This window comes from Dromiciops gliroides, chromosome 4 (assembly GCF_019393635.1).
Source record: "Dromiciops gliroides isolate mDroGli1 chromosome 4, mDroGli1.pri, whole genome shotgun sequence".
In the NCBI taxonomy this organism is placed as follows: Eukaryota; Metazoa; Chordata; class Mammalia; order Microbiotheria; family Microbiotheriidae; genus Dromiciops; species Dromiciops gliroides.
The window spans coordinates 441,814,215-441,836,526 of NC_057864.1; the positions used below are offsets into that span (position 1 = coordinate 441,814,215).

Here is a 22,312-nt window from a genome sequence, read left to right on the forward strand (position 1 = left end):
CGTGGGGGGAGGGGCGCAGGACGCCCTCCCGGAGTTTCCGCTCCCGCCCCCCCCACCCGTGCCAGAGGCCTCCCCTCCCCCAAGGCATGGGGTCCGGTCCCGCGCGCTGAGTCCGCGCGGAACTGTCCATGATGAATGGGACCGTGATCCCGCACACGCCCATCGCCGTGGACTTGTGGAGCCTTCGTCGGGCGGGCCCCGCGCGCCTCTTCTTCCTCACCCACTTGCACGCGGACCACACGGAGGGCCTGTCCAGCACCTGGGCGCGGCCCCTCTACTGCTCCCCGATCACGGCGCGCCTCGTGCACCGCCGCTTGCAGGTAGGGGGCGGGCCGAGCCCCTGGGCAGGAGGGGAAACTGAGGCAGGATGGGAAGGACGCGGGAGGACGGGGCCCCGCCCACCGGGAAATAGAGAGAGATGCCAAAGAAAGCCCCTGCCCCCGAGGGGCCGTACGGCACCTAATGCATGCCCGGCCTCGGGCCTACTGTGTGCTGGCCCGGCGCTAAGTGCGCGGGATCGGAAACGGCTCCACCGCGCCACCCAGCGGCCACCGTGTGCAGCGCCATCTCTTTGGACCCGAATTCAATCGGAAGGGAACAAGCATTTATTAAGCGCCAAGTGTGTGCCACGCACCGTGCCAACCACCAGGGGCACAGAAAAAGGCAAAGGCCGCCCCTTCCCCTAAGGGAAGAAAACATGGGGATAACTATGTGCCGTATAGAGACACGTGCGTATGCACGGAACTTATACACCTGTGCCTAGAGGTGGGGGGAAGCGGAAGGGGGAAGGAGGGGTTCTCTCGAGGACAGGCACGAGCCTTAAGGAAATGGCCTCTTGAAGCAGGTGGGGTTTTAGCCGAGCCTTGGAGAAGGCCAGGAGGGACCGGTGAGGAGGGAGAGCAATTAAGAATCCCTGCTGTTTGGCCAAGCTTGGAATAAGAAGGGGAGTCACCTGGGACTGCGTCTTCACCACCACCCCACCTCCCCGTGCAGATCTGTGTGTTCTCAGCCCAGGGGATGAAGTGTCAGTATGTGTTAGAGGGGAAGAGACTTGAACCCACATCTTCCTAACTTGATTACCCCGACTGCTCTAAATAATGTTAGGATGTACTGCCTGTGGTAACTGTGAGAAAAGTACTTTGTAAAATTGCATATGAATATGAGCTATGATTTTAGGATTGGAGACCCTCAACATAGGGGTTGAGGGGTGAACGCAGGGAATTTTGAAGCTTTTCCAGCATCCTGAGTCTTTAACTAAAATGTATTTTAAATAGCCCAAGTTACTCTGTATCTTAGTGACTAGAGGGAAGGGCAAATTGTTTTGAAATTTGCAAACCAGGTTCCCATTCATTACAACTCAGAACTTGGCCTTTCCGTGCTTGTTGAACCATTGCTCTTGACTCTTGAGGGGTATTGGGAAAGTAGTGTGTTTAGCTCCCAATTCCTTAATCATCTTATCTTTTTTTTTCTTTTTGGTGGGACAATGAAAGTTAAGTGACTTGCCCAGGGTCACACAGCTGGTAAGTGTCAATTGTCCCTGGCCAGATTTGAATTCAGGTCCTCCTGAAGCCAGGGCCAGTGCTTTATCCACTGCACCACCTAACTGCCCTCTGATTCTTTAATCAACTGATTTTCCTCCGATTCTCAGGTGTCCAAGAAATGGATCCGGGCCCTGGAGGTTGGTGAAAGCCACGTGCTGCCTTTAGATGAGATTGGACAAGAGACCATGACTGTGACCTTGATTGATGCCAACCACTGCCCAGGCTCTGTCATGTTCCTTTTTGAAGGATATTTTGGGACAATCTTATACACAGGTAGGCCTCCCATAAGGACTCTTACTCTTTCCCTGACATCAGGGTTTGGACAGATAGAATAACCAACAGGATCCCCAGTCCCCCAGACTGTTGGCTTTGTCACCTAGCCAGGCCAAAGCCTGACCTGACACCTTTATTTCCTTCTCTTCAGAGGTCCCAGTACATAGCATGTTAAAGGTAGGATAAGTGATAGGAAAAAGCTTCACAAGGCAGGCCCAACAGATTTCCCCAGTGCTGGGCCATTAGCCATGATTTCCAAGAAGACACGAGCCACTAAAGATCGCTCTTCTGCTAGAGAACTTTAGAAAGTTTGAGTTTCCTCAAAAATCCCTGATCAAATAAATGTCCCCTTTCCTCTGAGGGAGTTTGGGCTCAGACAGTAGATGAAGAAGGATGCTTGTCCTGATATTCCCTTGTCTCAGTGTTCTTACTCCCACATACTGTCCTTCAAGGGGACTTCCGTTATACACCATCCATGCTGCAGGAGCCTGCCCTAAGGCTTGGGAAGCAGATCCATACCCTTTACCTGGACAATACCAACTGTGATCCCGCCCTGGTCCTTCCCTCCCGCCAAGAGGCCACCCATCAGATTGCTGAGCTTATCCGCCAGCACCCACAGCATGATGTCAAAATCGGTGAGTGATTCCCCTTCTTATTTCTATCTTTGGCCAAATAGTGGAGATTCTTTTAAAGTTTTGATTTAACTCAGCTACATGCGGATCCTACCACACAAGTACAGTCATCTTGATCATCCATATTCTGGAAAATATTTTTGTTTTAATTTATTTCTGAGAATCATACTTCCCCTGCTTACTCAACTTTTTAGTGGGTGTCATCTTTTGTTTATTCTTTTTTCCCAGAAACAGCCTCTAGGGTAGCAAAAACTGGCAGAGAAGAAGGTTTGAGATTTCTTTCCTGCATTTAGCTCAGCTCCTAGTAAAAGTCTTTGAAACAGAAGCTTGTAGCTTCTTTATTTCTTGACATCGTCTCTTCCTGATACTACTCTGAGACCTCAGATTTAGAGAATTCTTAGTGGACCACCAAAAGAAGTTGAACTGTAGAAGCAGGATGGGAAAGTTGAATAGATTTCTGACACCTCAGCCAAGTATCCAATGTGTCCATTATTTTATTTGCAGCATTTCAGATGCACACTTAGCAAAACCCAAGTACATAGTGCCATCTGAGACTAATGGGCGCTCTGTTCTAACATGACAAGATAGGCTAAGGAGCAGTTCCCTAGCAGCCTGCTGGACGTCGTTCTCATTTGTGGCCCAGACCCTGATAAGCAGGTTTGGCACATGCATAGTTGGACCCAAATATGGGGACTGAAGTGAGAGTGTGTGATAGTGTCAACACAAGCCTGCCTTTTAGAATAAGCAATACTGATGGTGAGTCAGAAGCAACATCTTCATCAGCTCCCTCTAGAATAAAATAGCAGCCCTCATTTAGCTCAGCATTGAAAGCCCCCTACACCTTGGCTGCCACCTACCTCTCTAGACACGCTTCATATGACTCCTCCTCACATTCTGTATTCCTGGTACACTGGAAACTGCTCCTTCAACTAGGAAGCCCAGAGAGTATTGGTTCTGCAGGCAGGAGGCCTTGCTGCAAATCAAATATCTCTTACCACATGCATGACCTTGGGCAAGGCACTTACAGCCCCTGGGCCTCTGTTTACAAAATAAGGAGGTTAGCCACTATGGCCTTCCATCTCTAAGCCTTCATACGGGCTGTGCCTCAGACCCGGAATGTATTGCTTTTGTCATGTGAATATTTGGATTCCTGGCTTCTTTAAGATTCTGTCTGTGGTGTCCTGTGTGAAGCCTTTCCTGATCCCCACCTCTGGTGGTTAGTGTTTGCTTTCCCCTCAAATTATCTTGGATTGATTTATCTGTTTGTGTTGTCTCTCCCAGAAGAATGTCAGCTCCCTCAGGGCAGGAACCATTTTTTTTATCTTCTTATTGTGCCTTGCACTTGGTAGACACTTTCTTATATGAAAGGCAGGATATATTTCAAACCCACAAAAACATTCCTAAGCCAAATTTCCATGACTTTTGGCTTTCAGTTGCTTTAAAGTTATATCTGCCACTGTTCTGCAAGGCAAGAATTTATTGGGGGGAAAAATTTTTTAAATTAATTAATTTAAAGATTTAAAAAAAAAATTTATTGGGTTCTTCTTATGTACCAGGGAGTCAGGAAAAAATAAAGCAGCCCTTGTCTTCAAGGAGCTCACTCTAGTGGAGGAGACGATATAAAAATAACTAGGTCTGTATAAGAGACATGCAGAGTACACAGAAGGCGATTCCAGTGGGGAAGTGGCAGCAGGGGAGACCAGAAAAGGCCTTGTGCATCAGGTGGGATTTGAGCTGAATCTTGAAGGGAAACTTAGAGGCAGAGGTGAGGAGAGAGGACAGGCATTATAGGCAGGGGGCACAGCCAGGGCAAAGGTGTGAAGAAGGGAGATGGAGTGTCTTGTGTAAGGATGAGCAAGTAGGCTAGCTGGCTCATTGAGGAAGTGGAGAGGATGAATGTGCAAGAAGACTGGAAAGGTATGAAGGAATCGGATTAATAAGACTTTATAATTGGGGCAGCTAGGTGGCGCAATGGATAGAGCACCGGCTTTGCATTCAGGAGGATCTGAGTTCAAATTCGGCCTCAGACACTTAACTAGCTGTGTGACCCTGGGCAAGTCACTTAACCCCAATTGCCTCACACACACACACACACACACACACACACACACACACACACAAAAGACTTTATAATTGATCTTGGAAATGATAAGAAACTACCTGTTTATTCAGTAGGAGGAGATGACTGGTCAGTGTCTCCAGTTTAGAGAAGTCACTTGCACAGCTGAATGGAGGAGGGTTTAGAATGGGGAGAGACAAGTGCAAGTGAGGAGTGATGAGGGCCCTACCAAGGTGTTCCTTGTGCCAGTAGAGAGAAGGGGCCATATATGGGAGATGTAGACCTCGAAAGGACAAGATTTGGCAACAGGCTGGACATGTGGGGAGCTGAAGGTGAAGGTTGTAAGCCTGGGTGCCTGGGAGGAGGGTGGTGCCTTTGACAATAAGAGGGAAGATTGGAAGAGGGGAATGTGGTTTATTTTGGACAGTTGAGTTTGAGTTGCCTATAAGACTTCTATTTTGAGATACCCAAAAGGCAGTTGGTATCTGAATGCAATGGAATCTTCTTGTGTTATAAGAGATAATGAGGGGGGTAGTTTCAGAGAAACAGGAAGAATTCTATCAGCTGATGCAATGATGTAAGCAGAACCAGATGAACAATTTGTATAATAACAGCAATGTTGTAAAGATAATCAACTCTGAAAGATTTAGTAACTGATAAACACAGTGACCACAACCACAATTCCAAAGGACTCCTGATAAAACCTGCTGCCTGCCTCCAGGAAGACACAGACTCACAATTCACATTGAAGTCTGCTTTCTTTCTTTTCTTTTTGTTTTAGACGTGGCTAATGTGAAGATTTGTTTTGCATAGCTATGCTAATTTGTGATGGGTATTGGGTTTTTTGCCTTCTCCATGGATAGAGGAGAGAATTTGGAACTGAAAATAAAATTGAATTAAAATTAAAAAACAATTTAAAAGAGAAAAGGCCATTGGCTTTGGCAATTGAGAGATCATTGGTAACCTGAGAGAGCGGCTTCAGCTGAATGGTGAGATCAGAACTGAGTGACAGGAAGCCGTGGAGGCACCCAGTGTAGGGGGCTTTCTCCAAGACTTCTGTCTCTGAAGGGGAGGAGAGGTAGAGGATGATGGCTAGCAGGAAGAATAGGACCAAGAGAGGGATTTTTAAGGATGGAGGACATGGACACATTTGCAGGCAGCTGGGAGGAAGCCAGTACTTAAGGAGAAATGACAAGTGAGGCAGAGGAGGGGGAGAGTGGGGATGACCTGCAGGAGCGGGAAGGTTGGGAGGGGATCGAGGGGTTGGCTTTGGCAAGGAGAAGGACCACCTCTTCATCAGGGACATGAGTAAAGGAAGAGATAATGGGGAAAGGTGTCTGAGTGATGTGAGAAAAGTGGGAGGAGGGAGCAGCTAGGTGGCGCAGTGGATAAAGCACTGGCCTTGGATTCAGGAGGACCTAAGTTCAAATCCAGCCTCAGACACTTGATACTAGCTGTGTGACCCTGGGCAAGTAACTTAACCCTCATTGCCCCGAAAAAACAAACAAACAAAAAAAGTGGGAGGAGAGGAAAAAAAGGAGCTCATGGCAAAAGGTCTGTCTCTGGTCAAGCATGAATCAAGGTTCACAACTGAGGTGAAAGGAGCTGGTGCCTTGGGAGGTGGAGGAGGGATGAGGAGGTTTGGAACAGGCTGTGTGGAGGGTGGGATATGAAACTGAGTAGAGTGATTGTCCAGGTACAGGGAGGGTCCAGATGAGATGAGCTAACAGATTTGTAGTGGACCCAGTCATCCCAGTTTCATCATTTCCTCCAGCACCACTTAGTAGCACAAGAATAGGAACAAAGGAGGTGGGTATTGGGAACAGTCAGTCCACAACTGGAGCTTGGTGTGATGGGATCGGGCGATGTGATCCTTAGAGGAAGGACAAGTTGTCTAGTGTGGTAGTAGAGGGAGGATCTAGAAGGGGCAGTGGGGGACTGGGGGAGAGGAACAAGGACTATTCTGAGCAGAGACTTCAGGAAGTATTTGGTATAAACTTTCTATTACATTCCCTATAGTTGTTTCCTTTTACACTTTCTTCACATCTTCAGCCCTAATGCTGTCTTTCTCAGGCTCAGCAGATGATCACCAATGAACTGATAATTCTCTTCTCTTTTCTTTACCCCAGAACTTCTCTGTGTCTTTAAGAAGCATCTTTTTACTCCTGGGCAAGGATAAACTGTTTTCCTATATTCTTTTTTTTTGTGGGGCAATGGGGGTTAAGTGACTTGCCCAGGGTCACACAGCTAATAAGTGTCAAGTGTCTGAGGCTGGATTTGAACTCAGGTCCTCCTGAATCCAGGGCTGGTGCTTTATCCCCTGCACCACCTAGCTGCCCCTGTTTTCCTATATTCTTGATTCAGTGAGACCGCTGCTCTCTCAATCAGCAAGACAAACCCTGGAGTCCTAATCTTGAGTCACCTTTCTCCCTTACTCTGCATATCCAGTCATTTAACAATTCTTGTCATTCTACCTCAGTGATCTTTCTGAAATCTGGCCCCTCCTAGACACTCCACTCCCACCGCTCTTTTCACCTAGACCAGCTGTCTTCAAAGTGGGGACTGGGCTTCTTAAGGGATTATGGTAAAACTCCAGGAGGTGTGTAATGAACCAGCATCAAGGGATAGGAAGATGGTCAAATACTGACCTCTCTACAGTAGCCAGGTTGGGACTTGTCTCTACCACAACCTCATCATCTATTCTTCCAGCACACCTCCATGGTTGTGCAAACGCCAAACCTGCCCATTTTGGCATTACCACCAACCTCTGAGGGTAGTTGTAACCTGATCTGGCATCAGCAGCTGGACAGGGAAGTCGTTTCCTCCCAGAATACCTGCCCTTTCTCCTGTGTCATCTTTTGCTTTAGCCGAGTAGTAACTAGTGAGGGAGAGCTCTCCTTTAACTCCGGTTAATCATTTTGGGTAGGACAGAGTAAGCTACGTATGTTGAGAAGGCATAAATGCAGCATGGTTAGCACTGCAGATGATAGTACATTATCCTTCCCACCAAACCCACCTTTCTCCCAAACTCCTGTATTTCTGTTGAGGATTCTTCTAGTCTCCCAGGTTCGTTCTCTACTTGGTGCCACACTCTTCTCAACACCTTCACTTACCTCATGTATTCACACAGTTGCTGTTTCTGTCTCCACAGCATCTCTTTTCTTTGCCCCTGCTCTTCTCCTAGTTCACACCCTCATTACCTCTTGCCTAGACCAGTGTCATATCCTTCTAATTGGTCTGTCTGCCTTCAGTCTCTCCTCCCAAAGGGCAGGTCTAACCATGTTACCCTCCTACTCAAAGTCTGAGTACTCCTTTGTATGACATGTAATGCTCTTCACAACCTGGCCCCTTCCAATTTTTCCAGTCTTGGAATGGAGTCGTCTCCCGTCCTGCTCTCAGTGGTTCAGCCCAGTGGGCTTTCTTGCTGTTCCTCACACTTCTACAAAAACAAACTAGAATATCCAAACACAGATAAGGAATTAAGTCATGATTCCATCCATTAAGCTAAACCACATAAAGAAAGGAGTGGCTCTATATTGAAAATGTTCTGTTGAAAGCAGACAATTCCTTTTTACTTATTGTTACTCATTATGATCAAACCTGAGTTCGTTATCTTTCCCCCTTTTTCAAATTTCCATGTTACTGTCTAGGGTACCACCATCCCCCCAGTCACTTGTGGTAAAAAGTTTTTTAACAGTTGGTTAGTGAATACCGAAAGACGCCAGTTTTTTAAAGGACCACCCTTTCGGGGAGGAGACCGACGGCCGTGTATGGGTTATGCACGTCAGTCCAGCTGCTAAGAACTCCACTTCTGGGGTGCGAGCTTAAAAGGCAAGGAGAGAACGAAAGTGGGATCTCTTGCCTGCTCTCCTGGTCCAATGACTGGCGCAACACACAGACAGACGCAGACTGGAGTTGGATGCGGCCCGGCTTGCCCTTAGCAGCACGTGCTTGACTTGGCTCTCTCTGTCCTCCCCAAAGGTGGCCTTGGGCTTTTGGTGAGTTTTATACGGAATATAGACTAATCTTAGACTTAAGACTATTTGGATTGTATTTCTACTTTCCTATCCCTCTAATCAACATCACCTGGTAACTACCACACAATAAAAGCTCTAACTATAGACCAGAGGTTTCTTCCATTTACTAGTCTGGGAGATAAATTAAGGGAAAGGTTAAAGAGGGGAGATTTATGATCTAGTATCTAATTTTAAATCTCACACACTCAACTCACAAACTAGGTAGTGCCATCTTTGGCTCTTCACTTTATCCTGTCCCATGTGCCATCTGTTTTCAAAGCCAGTTGATTTAAACTTTGTAACATGTCTTGCATATGTATGCCTCCTTCTCTCCTCCACCCTGGGGTAGGCCCTCATCACCTTAAGCTTGGGCTATTGCATTGGTTTCCCTGCCTCGAGTCTCTCTCCCCATTCCAGTCTGTTCTGCACTAAGCCGTCAGTGTGATGTTCCAAAAGCACAGACCTGGCCACATCACTCCCCCTACCTACTTAGTAAACCCTACAGGCCCCCTAACATGTCCAGGATTAAATATAAAATCCTCTGTTTGACCTTTCGTAACCTGCCCCTGCCCTTAACCTTTCTAGTCTGAACATGCTATCATGTGTATTCTTTGATCTGGTTACCCCAGGTCCTTTGCTGTTGTTCTTATAAACACTCCACCTCCTGACTCTGGGCATTTTCACTGCTTGTTGCCCACACCTGGAATGCTCTCTCTTCCTTCTTATCTCTGCCTCCTTGCTGCCTTTAAGTCCCAGCAAAAATCCCACCTTTCACAGGAAACCTGTCCTAGTCTCTCTTAATGTTAGTGCCTTCCCTCTCTGTTGATGATTATTATTTCCAGTTAATCCTGTATCATGTTTATATATAGTAGTTTGCATGTCGTCTCAGTTTATACATAGTAGTTTGCTCGTAGACTGTGAGCTCCTTGAGAGCAGAGACTGTCTTTTATTTCTTTATAGCCTCAGTGCTTAGTACAGTTCCTGGAACATACTAAGTACTTAGTAGTAGGCTGCCACATGCAGCCAGAAAGGCCTTCTGAAGAGAAACAGGGATAAAGGATGCCATCAAGGAAGCAGATGACAGAAACAGAATATGGGCTAGGCATGTGGCAAGAGGGCACGGTAACAGGTACAAGGCCAGAAAAGAAAGCAGGAAAAGACCCTGTTGCAAACTCTTAGCACATGGATGTCTGTCTCACAGAATGGGCAGGCGTGGCTAGGTTGTGATCTTCATCACTGGGGTGACCTCCTGAATATTGGCTCTCCTTTGGAGCCTGTCCTTAGTCTTCAACAACAGTGAGTGCCATGGCAGTAGCTGAACTTGCTTACCCAACCTGCGCCCACAGGGTGGGAAGAACAGCCTGCCAGCCTTTCCTCCCATCTTTGGAGTGAAGCACATGTGGTTTAGGGATTGCTGCCTGCTCTGTTATCTGCTTTCTTCCTCCATCCCACCACCAGCTGACTGAATTGGACTCCCAATGCCTAGCCTACCCCATCTTTATAGCTTTCTTCTTTGACACATGCTTTGTGCCGTGGGACTTCTCTCTCGGTAACACCTTGTTGGATTCTTGGTTTGGTTTGGTTTGGGTTTGGATTAAGTGAGTTTTCCAGGGTCACACAGCTAATAAGTTTCTGATGCTGGATTTGAATTCAGGCCCTCCTGACTCCGTGGTCCCCTCCATTTGATTCTCCAGTAGAATATGTGAAAAAGTGTCAAGAAAAATGTGCCAAGAACTCACTCTCCATGTGCCTGAGAAGGGCTAGGCTGGAGACCTCTGAAATAAGGAGGAGAGTCTTACAACTTACAGGTTTCAAAGGTCACTCCCTTCTGGGCCTGTTTCAGGGTGTGGTGAGGGCCCCACCTTTGATATATGAAGTGGTGGGAAGTAGAGCTCAGTAATCTAGGAAATAGCAGAATCACAGCTAGGAGTTGGAAGGACCTTAGGGACCACTGAGTCTGACCCAGAATCTTCCGCAGGACTTCTCACGAGAGAGAATCCACTGGCTCCCAACATGGGGCACTCCACCTTGGGTCACATGTACTAGAGATTTTACCTTATAAAGACACAAAATCTCCCTCTGCCACTTCCACCCATTGCTTCTCCTCTGCCCTGTGAGGCCAAGCAGAGCAAGTTTAAACCCTTTTGTCCAGGACGGCTCTTCAAAGCATCATTTCGTGGCCCCCACACCTCTTCTTCAAGCTAAATGGCCCTGGTTCCTTGAAACGTTCTGCTTTGGTCCAGTCTCTAGTCTCCTTGTGATCCCAGTGTAGATAGAATAGATAAGATACTGTAGTGATATATACATAGTAGAAAGAAAACATGGATTCTCCCAACCCCCAGAACCCCTCACCCTTTGAGCCTCTTTGTGGACAGCCTTTTGGCTTTCTTTGTGTTCTCAGTACATAGCACAGTGCTTAGCAGCAGTCAGCACTTAATACATGTTTAACTTCCCAGTTTCTCCAGCAATTCGGTTTCCATCACCTGCCCGTCAGGTGGCCATAGCCTTGATCCTACTATCACCCCAAATATTCCACTTCCATATTCACAGACTGACAATCCTTTATCTGACATCAGGTCCTGAGCTTTTATCATTCCACTTTTCCCCATGCCTTGAGACCCCCTACCCCTGTTCTTTGTCCCTGCCATCACTTCTACCCCTCAGCTCTTTCCCATTGCCCCTATACTGGATACGCTCTCCTGCCTTCCCTTAGAGACAACAAGGTGTTATAACGGATAGAATGTAGGACTTGGAGCCAGAAAGATCTGAGTTCAAATCCTGCCCCAGGTGCTTATTAGTTCTGTGATCCTGGACAAGCCATTTAACTTCTGTAAGCTTTGGTTTCCTCAACTATAAAATGGGAATAATAATATAGCACCTAGCTACTAGAGTGGTTGTGAGGATCAAGTGAGATGACACGTGTAAAACCCTTGGCAAATCTTGATGCACTATAGAAATGCAGTTATTATTATTATTAATTTATTTATTTATTTTTGGTGAGGCAATTGGGGTTAAGTGACTTGCCCAGGGTCACACAGGTAGTAAGTGTTAAGTGTCTGAGGCTGGATTTGAACTCAGGTCCTCTTGAATCCAGGGCCGGTGTTCTATCCACTGTGCCACCTAGCTGCCCCATTACTATGTTATTATTCCATATCTTGACTTCTTGGTGAGCCAGCTCACCTTTATACTATCTTCTACTCTCAAATCCCATGTTCCCCAGGTCCCTGTTATCAGTCTTGTCTAGCCAAGCTCCAGTTGTGGACTGACTGTTCCCAATACCCACCTCCTTTGTTCCTATTCTTGTGCTACTAAGTGGTGCTGGAGGAAATGATGAAACTGGGATGACTGGGTCCACTACAGATCTGTTAGCTCATCTCATCTGGACCCTCCCTGTACCTGGACAATCCCTCTACTCAGTTTCATATCCCACCCTCCACACAGCCTGTTCCAAACCTCCTCATCCCTCCTCCACCTCCCAAGGCACCAGCTCCTTTCACCTCAGTTGTGAACCTTGATTCATGCTTGACCAGAGACAGACCTTTTGCCATGAGCTCCTTTTTTTCCTCTCCTCCCACTTTTCTCACATCACACCTTCCCCATTATCTCTTCCTTCACTCATGTCCCTGATGAAGAGGTGGTCCTTCTTGCCGAGACCAACTCCTCTACAAACACCTTGATCCCCTTCCAACCTTCCCGCTCCTGCAGGTCGTCCCCACTCTCCCCCTCCTCTGCCTCACTTGTCATTTCTCCTTAAGTACTGGCTTCCTCCCAGCTGCCTGCAAATGTATCCATGTCCTCCATCCTTAAAAATCCCTCTCTTGGTCCTATCCTTCCTGCTAGCCATCATCCTCTACCTCTCCTCCCCTTCAGAGACAGAAGTCTTGGAGAAAGCCCCCTACACTGGGTGCCTCCACCTCTTCCTGTCACTCAGTTCTGATCTCACCATTCAGCTGAAGCCGCTCTCTCAGGTTACCAGTGGACTTTTCTCAGTCTCTTACTCTTCTTGACCACTCTGAAGCACTTGACAGTATTATTCTCCTCCTCTCCCTTGATGCTCTTTCCTCTCTGGATTTTCATGACCCCACTCTTTCCTGGTTCTCCTTCAATGTCTGACTGTTCTGCCTAAGTTTCCTTTGTTGGATCTTCATCCATGCACTTAGATAGCAAAGCAAATAGACTGCTGGACTTGGAGTCAGGAAGTCATGGGCTTCAATCCAGCCTCAGATAGTAGTTATGTGACCCTGGACAAGTCTCTTAACTTCTCTCAGCCTCGATGTCCTCATGTATAAAATAAAGACAATAATAGCACCTACCTTGCAGGATTTTTGTATACAATCCTTAAAGCACTGTATAAATACTAATCTTCTTTTTTAGGTTATACCCACCAGCTCTAGGTATTCCCCAGAGACTGTCTCTTGAGTCCTCTTCTTTTGACTCCCTAACCTGGTGGTTTCATCAGCTTCTGTGGGTTCAATTATTATCTCTACGTAGATGATTCCAGGGTCTATATGGCTAGTTCTAACCTTGTCCCTATACTCCAGTCCCATGTCACCAGCCACCCTTTGGATATCTCAAAATGGAAGAAGCTGAAACTCAACATTTCCAAAATGAAACATTCCCTTTGCCCCAGGCCCTCCCTTCTTATTGTCAAACACACCACCCTCCTCCCAGTCACCCAGGCTTACAACCCCCATGTCATCTTCAACTCCCCATGTGTCCAGACTGTTGCTTTGCAAATCTTGTCCATTCTAGGTCTGCGACATCTCTCATACATATATATATATATATATATATATATATATATCCCCTTTTCTCCTCTGACAAGACGAAATAGCCTCCTAATGGGTATCCCTGCTTCAAGTCTCATCCCACCCCAATCCATACAGCCTTCATCTGCTAAGGGGATTTGTCCAAAACAGACGTCTGACCATTTTGACCTCCTTCCTACCCACTGAATAAGCTCCAGTGACTGCCTGTGAATGCCAGGATCAAACAGAACATCCTCCGCTTGGCTTTTCAGGACCTTCCTTCCTTTCTGCCCCCTTTTCTCCCTTCTCAGTCTTCTCCAAAGAGATATTTCATATTGCCCTCTATTTTTTTATTCATTTGGATTTGCTTTACTGTGTCTTGGTTTCTCATAAAGTCACTAGCTTCCTTTTGTTCAATCCTAGTTCTTAGGCAATAATTTTCATCTCCTTTTCCATTTGGCTTTTCAAGCTGTTGACTTCTTTCTCATAGCTCTCCTGCATTGCTCTCATTTCTCTTTCCATTCTTTCCTCTACCTCTCTAAATCTTCCTTCTATCTCTCCTAATTTCTCTTCAAAATCCCTTTTGAGTGCTTCCATGGCCTAAGACCAATTCATATTTTTCTTGGAAGCTTTGGATGTAGGGGCCCTGAGGTTATTATTCTCTTCTGAGGGTGCACCTCAATCTTTCTTGTCACTAAAGAAACTTTCTATCGTTCTCAACTTTCTTTGCTTGCTCATCTTGCCATTTTTTTACTTGACTTTTAGCTCCCTCTTACGATGGGGCCCTACTTGCAAGCTACACTGTGTCGAGCTTTGGAGAGTCCCAGGTGTTTTGGTTTGAGGGAGGGCAGGTTTTTCTCTCCCCTGACCTGTTCTCTGGTCCCAAGGTAACCTCAAGCCAACTTGCTAGTTAACCAGCCAGCAGATTGCTGAGGTGGTTTTTAGCTTCGACTAGCCTGTGCCTTTCCCCCACCTTGGCCTCCTGCCACTCAAGATTTCTTCCTGGTTCCCTACTGGGGTGGGATATCCAAACTCCTCCTCGGGTCCCGCAGACACCCCTGTGTTTTCCACCCCTCGGGCCAGCCATTCAGCCCTTTCACCTGACGGTAAGCTTAGTTCCAGAAGATGCTGGTGCTGCAGCTGATTCAGAGGCTGAGGGTAAATTCCCCTTGCACAGCGTGTTTGGGGACTGGATACTGCTCGCAGCCCAGTATGGCCCCCTTGAATCAGGAAAATAATCTCAGCGTCTTTTTGTGGGTTTTGCCGTTCCAGGGGTTGTTTTATTGCTGTTTTGGGGGTAATTGTGTCAGGAGCTCTGTGTGTTTAATGTCTTTCCTCTGCCATCTTGGCTCCGTCCCCCGTCCCTTCCCAGTCTTCTTACACTTGACTCTCTTCCACGCTTTCTGTTATCCAGCTTCACTCACCTGCTTGCTGTTCCTTACTTTGGATGCTCCGTTGTCCATCTCCACTCTTTGCTCTGCTATGCCCTGTGTCTGGAATGCTTTTTCTCCTCTCTCCACCTCTGAGTTTCCCTGGCTTCCTCTAGACTTAGCTCATCCTACTTTGCACAAGGCCTTTTCTTATCTCCCCAGCTGCCGGGGCCATCCTCACTGGAATTACCTTCTGTCTGCTCTGCATAGATCTAATATGTACCTAGTTATTTTCATCTTGTTTCCCAGACTAGAACATGAGCTCCTCTAGGGCAAAGATTTGAGAGGAACTGTTATTGATGACTAATGATTTGGGGAGATTCAGAGTTCCCCCTTTCTTTTCTGTTTTTAAGACAGTCTCTGAAGGTTGAGCTAAACTTCTCCTCTATCTGACCTAACCCAGCCTTACAATGTGTCTCTAGTTTCAGGTGAATTTCATTCAGTCAAGCTTGGGTAGAAACAGATCCTTTTGTCTAGATAGTCTGAGGCCGGGGGTGGTCTGGGCATAGAGATAGTTTCTCTGTCCAAGGGGGACATGCAGTCACTTTCAGCCCCTCGTTTTAATATAGCCCACCTCCCATTGTGTCCGCCAGTTAGAGTTGGTCCCCACTCCTCTTCCAGAAGAGCATATAAGCCCTTATCTCACCACCAGGATTGTCTTTGTTGTAAAAGAGATGGCCAAATAAATGACCATCCTTTTATTAATGATGTGCTGGCCTTACTAATACAATGGTAATATTACACAGAAACTATGTCTCTTGAACCTTTTTAATCATCACAGATTGTTTTGTCTTTTTTTGAATCCTTAGTACCTTGCCTAGTGTTCGATGTATAGTAAGTGTTTAATAAATCCTTCTTGACTTGTCTTGATGAATAAAAGCATTTCCAAGCAATACTGAGAGTCCAGTTGAGGTTAACCACGTAGAGTGGATTTATAGTAGATATAATTAATATAATAGTTATGACTTTCTTCATCAATGCCTGAGAAGAGAAAGCAGAGTGGTTACCTAGGGTAGTCATTGACAGAAATAACTATGGAAGGTCGAGGAATTGACAGACTCTAGGCTGGTTTCAGAAGTTGGCTGACTGGAATCTAGGCTAAGTTGCCCAGTAAGTGAAGCCAGAGGAGACCTGGCAGTCATCGAGAAGAAGGAGGAATTGAGAAGTGAATTATGAAGAACAAATCTTTTGAGTCCACAGGGATTCTCTAGCTTGATCATCTGGCTGCCTTTTTCAAACCACACTTTATTTTTTCTAATTTTTGCAAACATCGGGTCTGAAGATTTTTTTACCAGTAAAGATATACAAAAGTTAGGCCACAAGACATGATGACAGTACCCAACACATTTTAGGTGATATTCAGCATTGTAGTGATGCGCTTCCCATAGTCATAACATAGACTTAAGAACCATCATTAACCAATACCGTCCATTATTATTCTCCTCTCCATGTCCACTGCCATAACTTAAATTTTAAGTTTTAACTCTTTTTCTTGCTCAGAATATTTTAGGAGGCAGAAATATTTTAGTGTTCTTGCCTGAAGTCTTTCCCCTATGATCCATCTTAGATATTGTGTTAGAGTCAGCTATAGCTCCGATCATGTTATTTCCTCATCCAGAAACCTTCAGTGGGTCCTCCATTGCCTACACAATTTAGTCCAAATTCCTGATCCTAGGCCATGAATGATCTCCCTGCAACCTAACTTTCCCTTTTCTTCACCTGTTCCCCAAATGTGACCTATGCTTTCATGCTGTTCCTGTCACCTAAATTGCTTAAATGTCCTCAGTGTTGAAACCCTGACAGCACTCTTCAAAGGCCTTGCTCAAGTGCCACCTCCTCCATGAATTCTTCCTTCCCTTTTCCTCTACTCCTGCCACCTTTGTTTACTTTGTGCTTAATCCCACGTCACAAGTGGCACTTTCTGCCTTTACTTGTCTACATGCCATCTTGCTTGCTAAATTCTGGGAGGGGACAGGGATGTACTCTTCTCTCCGATCTCTCAGTACCCTAGCACAGGAGCAAGCTCTGTGTAAGTAATTATTGAATGTTAAGTGGGTTGATGAATGTAAACATAGGAACCCAGAGAGAACATAATGTATCAGTCCTCAAGGATCTGAATAGAGAAGGGCTTCAAGTGGGGTAGGGTTATCAAGGAAGTCTTGGTAGAAGGAATGGGTTTTGAAGGTGGGAACAAAATGGGATAACAGAGAAAACTGGGCATTAGCTTTACCACTTAGTAGTTCCCTTATCCTCAGTTTGCTTGCAGCTCAACTTCTGATGCTGTTGTGATTTTGTTTGCGTGTTAGTGACCTCTGACTCACTTCATTCCTTCCCCCCTCTCTCCCATTTTATCTTTGTCTTAGGTCTCTACAGCTTGGGCAAAGAGTCCCTCCTGGAGCAGCTGGGCTTACAGTTCCAGACCTGGGTGGTGCTGAGTCCTCAGCGTATGGAGGTGGTACAGCTGATGGAGCTGGCAGACGTATTTACTGTGGAGGAGGGAGCCGGCCGCATCCACGCTGTGAATCATGCCGAGGTTTGCTGGAGCACTATGCTGCAGTGGAATCGCACTCATCCGACAATTGCTATCCTACCCACGAGCCGGAGATTTCAGGCGGCCCACCCTGGTATTCACGTGGTTCCTTATTCTGACCACTCCTCCTTCTCTGAATTGTGTGATTTTGTGGCTGCACTGAGGCCCTGCCAGGTAGTGCCCATTGTCCAAGGAAGACCTTGTAAGGAATATTTTCAGGAAAACCTGAGTCCCAGGCTTCTCACTGAGCCCCACGTGCCTCTTTCTGTGAAACAATACATGGGGACCTCTTGGAACCCCCCAAAAGAATGGGGCCGTGTCTGCTTGCTAGAGAGAGGACCCAAGAGGCCAAAGACCCAGGGTGTTATCTTTGAGTCACCTGAGAGAGAATCCGATCCACCGCAAACTTTGAGAGATCTCAAGAGGCCTAAGATGGGGAACCTTTTCTCCCAGTGTAGGGAGAGTCGGAAATCGCCCGGCCAACCTGTTTCATGTCCTGAGGAACAGCTGCCTCACCATCTAGAAGGCTCCAACAGTGAGGATGGAGGGGATTGGCCAGTACCGTTCTCACCAGATGAGGCAGTGCAGACTGCGAAGGCTGCTCCCCTGACAGAATTCTCAGGGCACCTGAGGTCTGCCGGTGAAGGAGACAGCTCTGAAGAACTGGGGGAGTGGAGAAGCTTGGAACCTCAGAGAGAAGATGGTGGGCCCAGAACCAGCACCAGCGGAGCCTTGAGAGGACAGGCGGCTGAGCCCTGGGTCCTGGCACTGGAGTACCTCCTCACGCCCCTGAGGTTCCTCCAAATGAGATATTCCTCAAAGAACTTTGACCACCACGTGGAAAACTATCTGAGGAGTATGGGTGGGGATGCCCATTTGGAGCTCTTCTCACCTCATAGATGAGAAATGAAGAGAGATGATTTGTGTCTCTTCTGGTCTTTGTGGCATATCAGGGTGTGGTGTCTGATGATCAGTGGAGTGAAGAGGCCCCATTTCCCTTTTCTACCTGCCCCCAGACTGCTGTAGGCTTTGTAGAGCAGTGGTCTGGCTCACCAGTCCGAGTCAAGATTCACCATCTCTTTGCCGCTTGTCTCCCTGCACTGCTCCCTGCCCCTCACTTCCCTCCTTCTGTTTTTGTGCCATGAGCATCATCAAGCACATCCCCAGAGGATGAGTGTGATGGGGGCGGGGAGGTGCAACGCAAGCAGCAACCCTGACAATTACTTACACACTCTGACTTTAGCCAGTTTCCCATCTTGGAGCCTCTGGGAGGGAGCAGGAAATAAGGGAGAGTCCAGGAACCAACTTGATGGGAATTCCACTCTTTTCCTCCTCCTCATGGGATTCGATCAAGCTTATTGCTGACCTATATCTCGGAGCTCAGCCAGCCATAAGACTATTTCCCTACCATAATTAGCACTTGCACTCGGCCAACCGTTGGGATTGGGGGTGCGGTGTAGAAATGTGCCTCCCTCTGGGGGCTGCCCAGTTCTGCCGAAGCCCCTGGCCGTTTGGCAGGGACAGAGTTGCAAGAGACCAAATGTCCTGCCAGATGTTCCTCCAGTTTGCATAGCTGGGATGTTTGCTGCCCCCCCTGGCCTCTTGGGTTGAGCACTGAGGCCAAGCACACAGCCTGTTTGTTTTCGTTTCCAAGTAAGAAACCATGGAGCCAGCTGGCTGGATGTGAGGGGGGTGTGCAGCTCTGCCCTGGCCTTCTGCTAACACCTTGACTGAATGCCAGACCAACCAGCTCGATGGGCAGAATAGACCAAACAGTGCAGGATGGTGCTATCACTGGGCTCCAGAGCTCGACAAGCTCAGTACTCAGATAGAAAGGGCCTGGGGGGGTGGGGGGCCGTTATATTTCCAACTCTTTCCCTAGAGGAAGATGGACTAAGTTAAGGATTCTAAATAGGCCTTTGCCTTCTTATACTGAGGCCTACAAAGATGGTCCTTACTCTGAAGTTCCCAGTCTGTGAAGATGAAACACAGGAAAAGAACAAGATAGCCATAAGTGCAATTGTATATGATGAGAGGTAATTGTAGACACACCAGAGGGAGGGGGAGGATGTTCTCCTAGATGAAATAAATAACTATTTATTGAAGGCCTCTGTGGACATGGTCTGACTTTCTCTAGGCACCCCAAGTTGCCACCCTGTGGGAATCAAGGTGGTTGGGATGATAAGGATGTCCCTTCTCTGCGGGGCTCAGGCAAGGAGGCTTATCTCCTGGCACTAAGAAGGCCCTCATGGACTTCAGTATTGTAGTTGGGGGGGCGGTATGTGTCTGTGTGTCCAAGTATTTGGTAATTTTAAAACATACATGCAAATATTATTGTTTCATTTTATTTTTACCTCAATCATTTCTGAGTATTTTCCCAGCTTACAAGTCCTCCTTTTCAACAAAGGAAAAGAGTTAAAAGGTACTAACACAGTAGCCCTAACTGGTGGTGTCAAAATTGTGGCCCATCTGTTTTCTGCCTTTCTCTGAAAAGAAGCACGTCTTCTTTGAAATCAGTATTGGTCCTTACAGTTAACTCAGCATTTGGCTTCACTTCAGTGTGCTTTTCTTTTCTCTTCCCTTTTGCCTGTGTGTTTATTGTTCTGGTTTTGCTTACTTAAAATGGCATCAGTTGATGTAAGTACCCATGTGGTGTTGATTCACGTGATGTCCCACCATATTCCCTCTCATAGGCTCTCCAGGAAGAAGATAAGAATGGTGATTCTGGAAGGTTTAAGAGATTGTTTCATTTTGCTTTTGTAGCGATAAGGCAAAGGTCATAGTATGACTCCACAGAGTCACAAATGGTAATTAATCAGCCATCTAGTGCCACCACCACCCCCTCCAAAAAAATTCCCCACTATACCACACCTAGCAAGTTGTCATTTCCAGTCTGGGCTGGAAAATTTCCAAGGAGCCAGGTACTTGTCACCTATGGACACAACCCATCCCTCCTCTGGGTAGCTCTAATGGTTATCAGGTTTATCCTGACCTCACTAAATTTGGTTCTTTGAACTCTTAACCATTGCTCTTGGTTCTCGGAGCCAAACAGACTAAGTCGATTTATTTTCTGCAGTGTAGCCCTTCAAAAGCAGACCCAGATATCATGTCCCACCTGAGTCTTCTCCAGGCTTCGAATAAGTCTGCCTGAACCCTTAAAAAATGATTCCTATTTTTGGGGATTTGTGATACTTTACTGAGTTTGGTTACAGAACATCTCTACCCCACACTCTCTTCCCCAACCAGATTCACTCCACAAATGCTTCTCTATTCCTCCCAAAGTTCTATATCACATATGCCTCTAGCCAGGATTCTTAACCTAACCCTACTCTTTGGGGAGTCTGTTGAAGCCTATGGATAAGCCCTTTCCCAGAAAAGTGTTTTAAAATGTATAAAATTAAATACATAAGATTACAAGGGAAACCAGTTATGCTGAAATACAGTTATCAAAATTAAAAAAAAAAAGATACCAGGTTAAGAGTCCTTTGTCTAAACTGAGTTGATTTATTTCATTGTTAGAATTTACCTGCTTGAGATAATTGGAAATGCTCTGATGCAAAATTAGGTTTGATAAATAATGTGTATTATTAAGTGCTTGCTATGTGTAATAATAGATAACATTTATATAGGGGTTTAGGGTTTACAAAGAACTTTACATAGCACAATAACTCTGTGAGGTAGGTACCATTTTCCAGATGAGGAATTCAGGTTGAGAGGTTAAGTGGCTTGCCTGGGGTCATATAGTTGGTGTCAGAAATAATTTGAACTCAGGTCTTGCTGACTCCTGGCACAGCTCTATTTACTGTGCTACTTCACCGGAGTGTAAGACCCCAAGAGGTGTCCACGAAAATGGAACTACCTGATTTGATTCAATAAGCATTTACTAAGCATCTATTGCATAAGCACTTTGGATGAAACAGTCTCTACCCTCATCTAGTTTTAAACTGTCAGGAGAATATACCAGCAACACATTTCCATATATAGTAGTAGTATTTGGTAAGTGCATTACATGCAAAGTGAATTTTTTTTTTTATATCTATATTGGGGGGGGGGGCAATGAGGATTAAGTGACTTGCCCAAGGTCACACAGCTAGTAAATGTCAAGTATCTGAGGTCAAATTTGAACTCAGGACCTCCTGAATCCAGGGCCAGTGCTTTATCCACTGCACCACCTAGCTGCACCGTGAATTTCTTATTGAGACCTGGAAGGAGGCAGAAGTGGGATTTACTAAATGACCAAGAACCATATGAAAAAAAGGTCTCTAAATCACTGACAGGAAGAAAAATGCAAATGAAAACAACACTATGTTTTCACTTTGGCCCACTAAGTGGCAAAGAAGATAAAATATGAAAATCGTTCTGGGAGAAAATGAACCCACTAATAGATTGGTGGTGGACCTGTCAATTTGTCTAACCATTCTTAAAATCGAGCAGAATCACTCGAGATGGTCCTTGATTGAGTAATGGATAAACAAATTTAGCTATATAAATGTACCATGTGTTTAAGAAGTGTTGACTGCACATGATGCTGAAAGGGTCTGAACCAAGGCAGGAAACATCTGCATATGTTTCAAGGACTGGTTCCCCTTGGCTTCTACTAGGGAAAGGGGATATGGTAGAGGAAATCTGGAGTACAGCTTGGAGAGGGATGAGATGTGGCTGACCTGAGTGTCCTTAAATGGAAGCTCTTGGAGGAACCAGAGGGCAAGAAGGCAGAGGGTCCTTCTGATGTGTGAATTCCAGGACTAGAGTGAACTTCCAGGAAGTAGAGATTTGGAGGGCATGATAGAGGAGGCCCTTAGTGGAGCCCAGAGAGGAATGAGGAATGAAAGTATAGTAATCCCTCTGATGCCACTCCCCCAAACTATTTGCAGTCTTCATTTGGGCTTCATAGAGGGGTGGCTGCTGCTTATTTTTCAAATGTATAAGGAGCACAAGCCCTGAGGGCTAGTGCTGGCCTTCACTGTCCCCCACTAGTGTGTTCCTCATGATCAATTAGCCATCATAGACTCAGTTTTTACAAAAGGTATTTATTGGGCAGCTAGGTGGCGCAGTGGATAGAGCACTGGCCCTGGAGTCAGGA

At 46.3% G+C, this 22,312-nt stretch overlaps 1 protein-coding gene across 2 annotated transcripts; it reads left to right on the forward strand.

Annotated features, from left to right (window-relative positions):
* The first annotated feature begins 1 nt into the window (after position 1).
* Positions 2 to 19,334, forward strand: DCLRE1B (DNA cross-link repair 1B). Of its 2 annotated transcripts, XM_044002470.1 has the most exons (4): positions 2 to 320; positions 1,649 to 1,814; positions 2,267 to 2,449; positions 17,063 to 19,334. In XM_044002470.1, exons 1-4 carry the CDS (start codon positions 129 to 131, stop codon positions 18,130 to 18,132), a joined length of 1,611 nt encoding a protein of 536 aa, XP_043858405.1. In that variant the 5' UTR covers positions 2 to 128; the 3' UTR covers positions 18,133 to 19,334. The 2 variants fall into 2 exon arrangements, with proteins under 2 accessions (XP_043858405.1, XP_043858407.1); XM_044002472.1 differs by lacking the exon at positions 2,267 to 2,449.
* Positions 19,335 to 22,312: the final 2,978 nt, after the last annotated feature.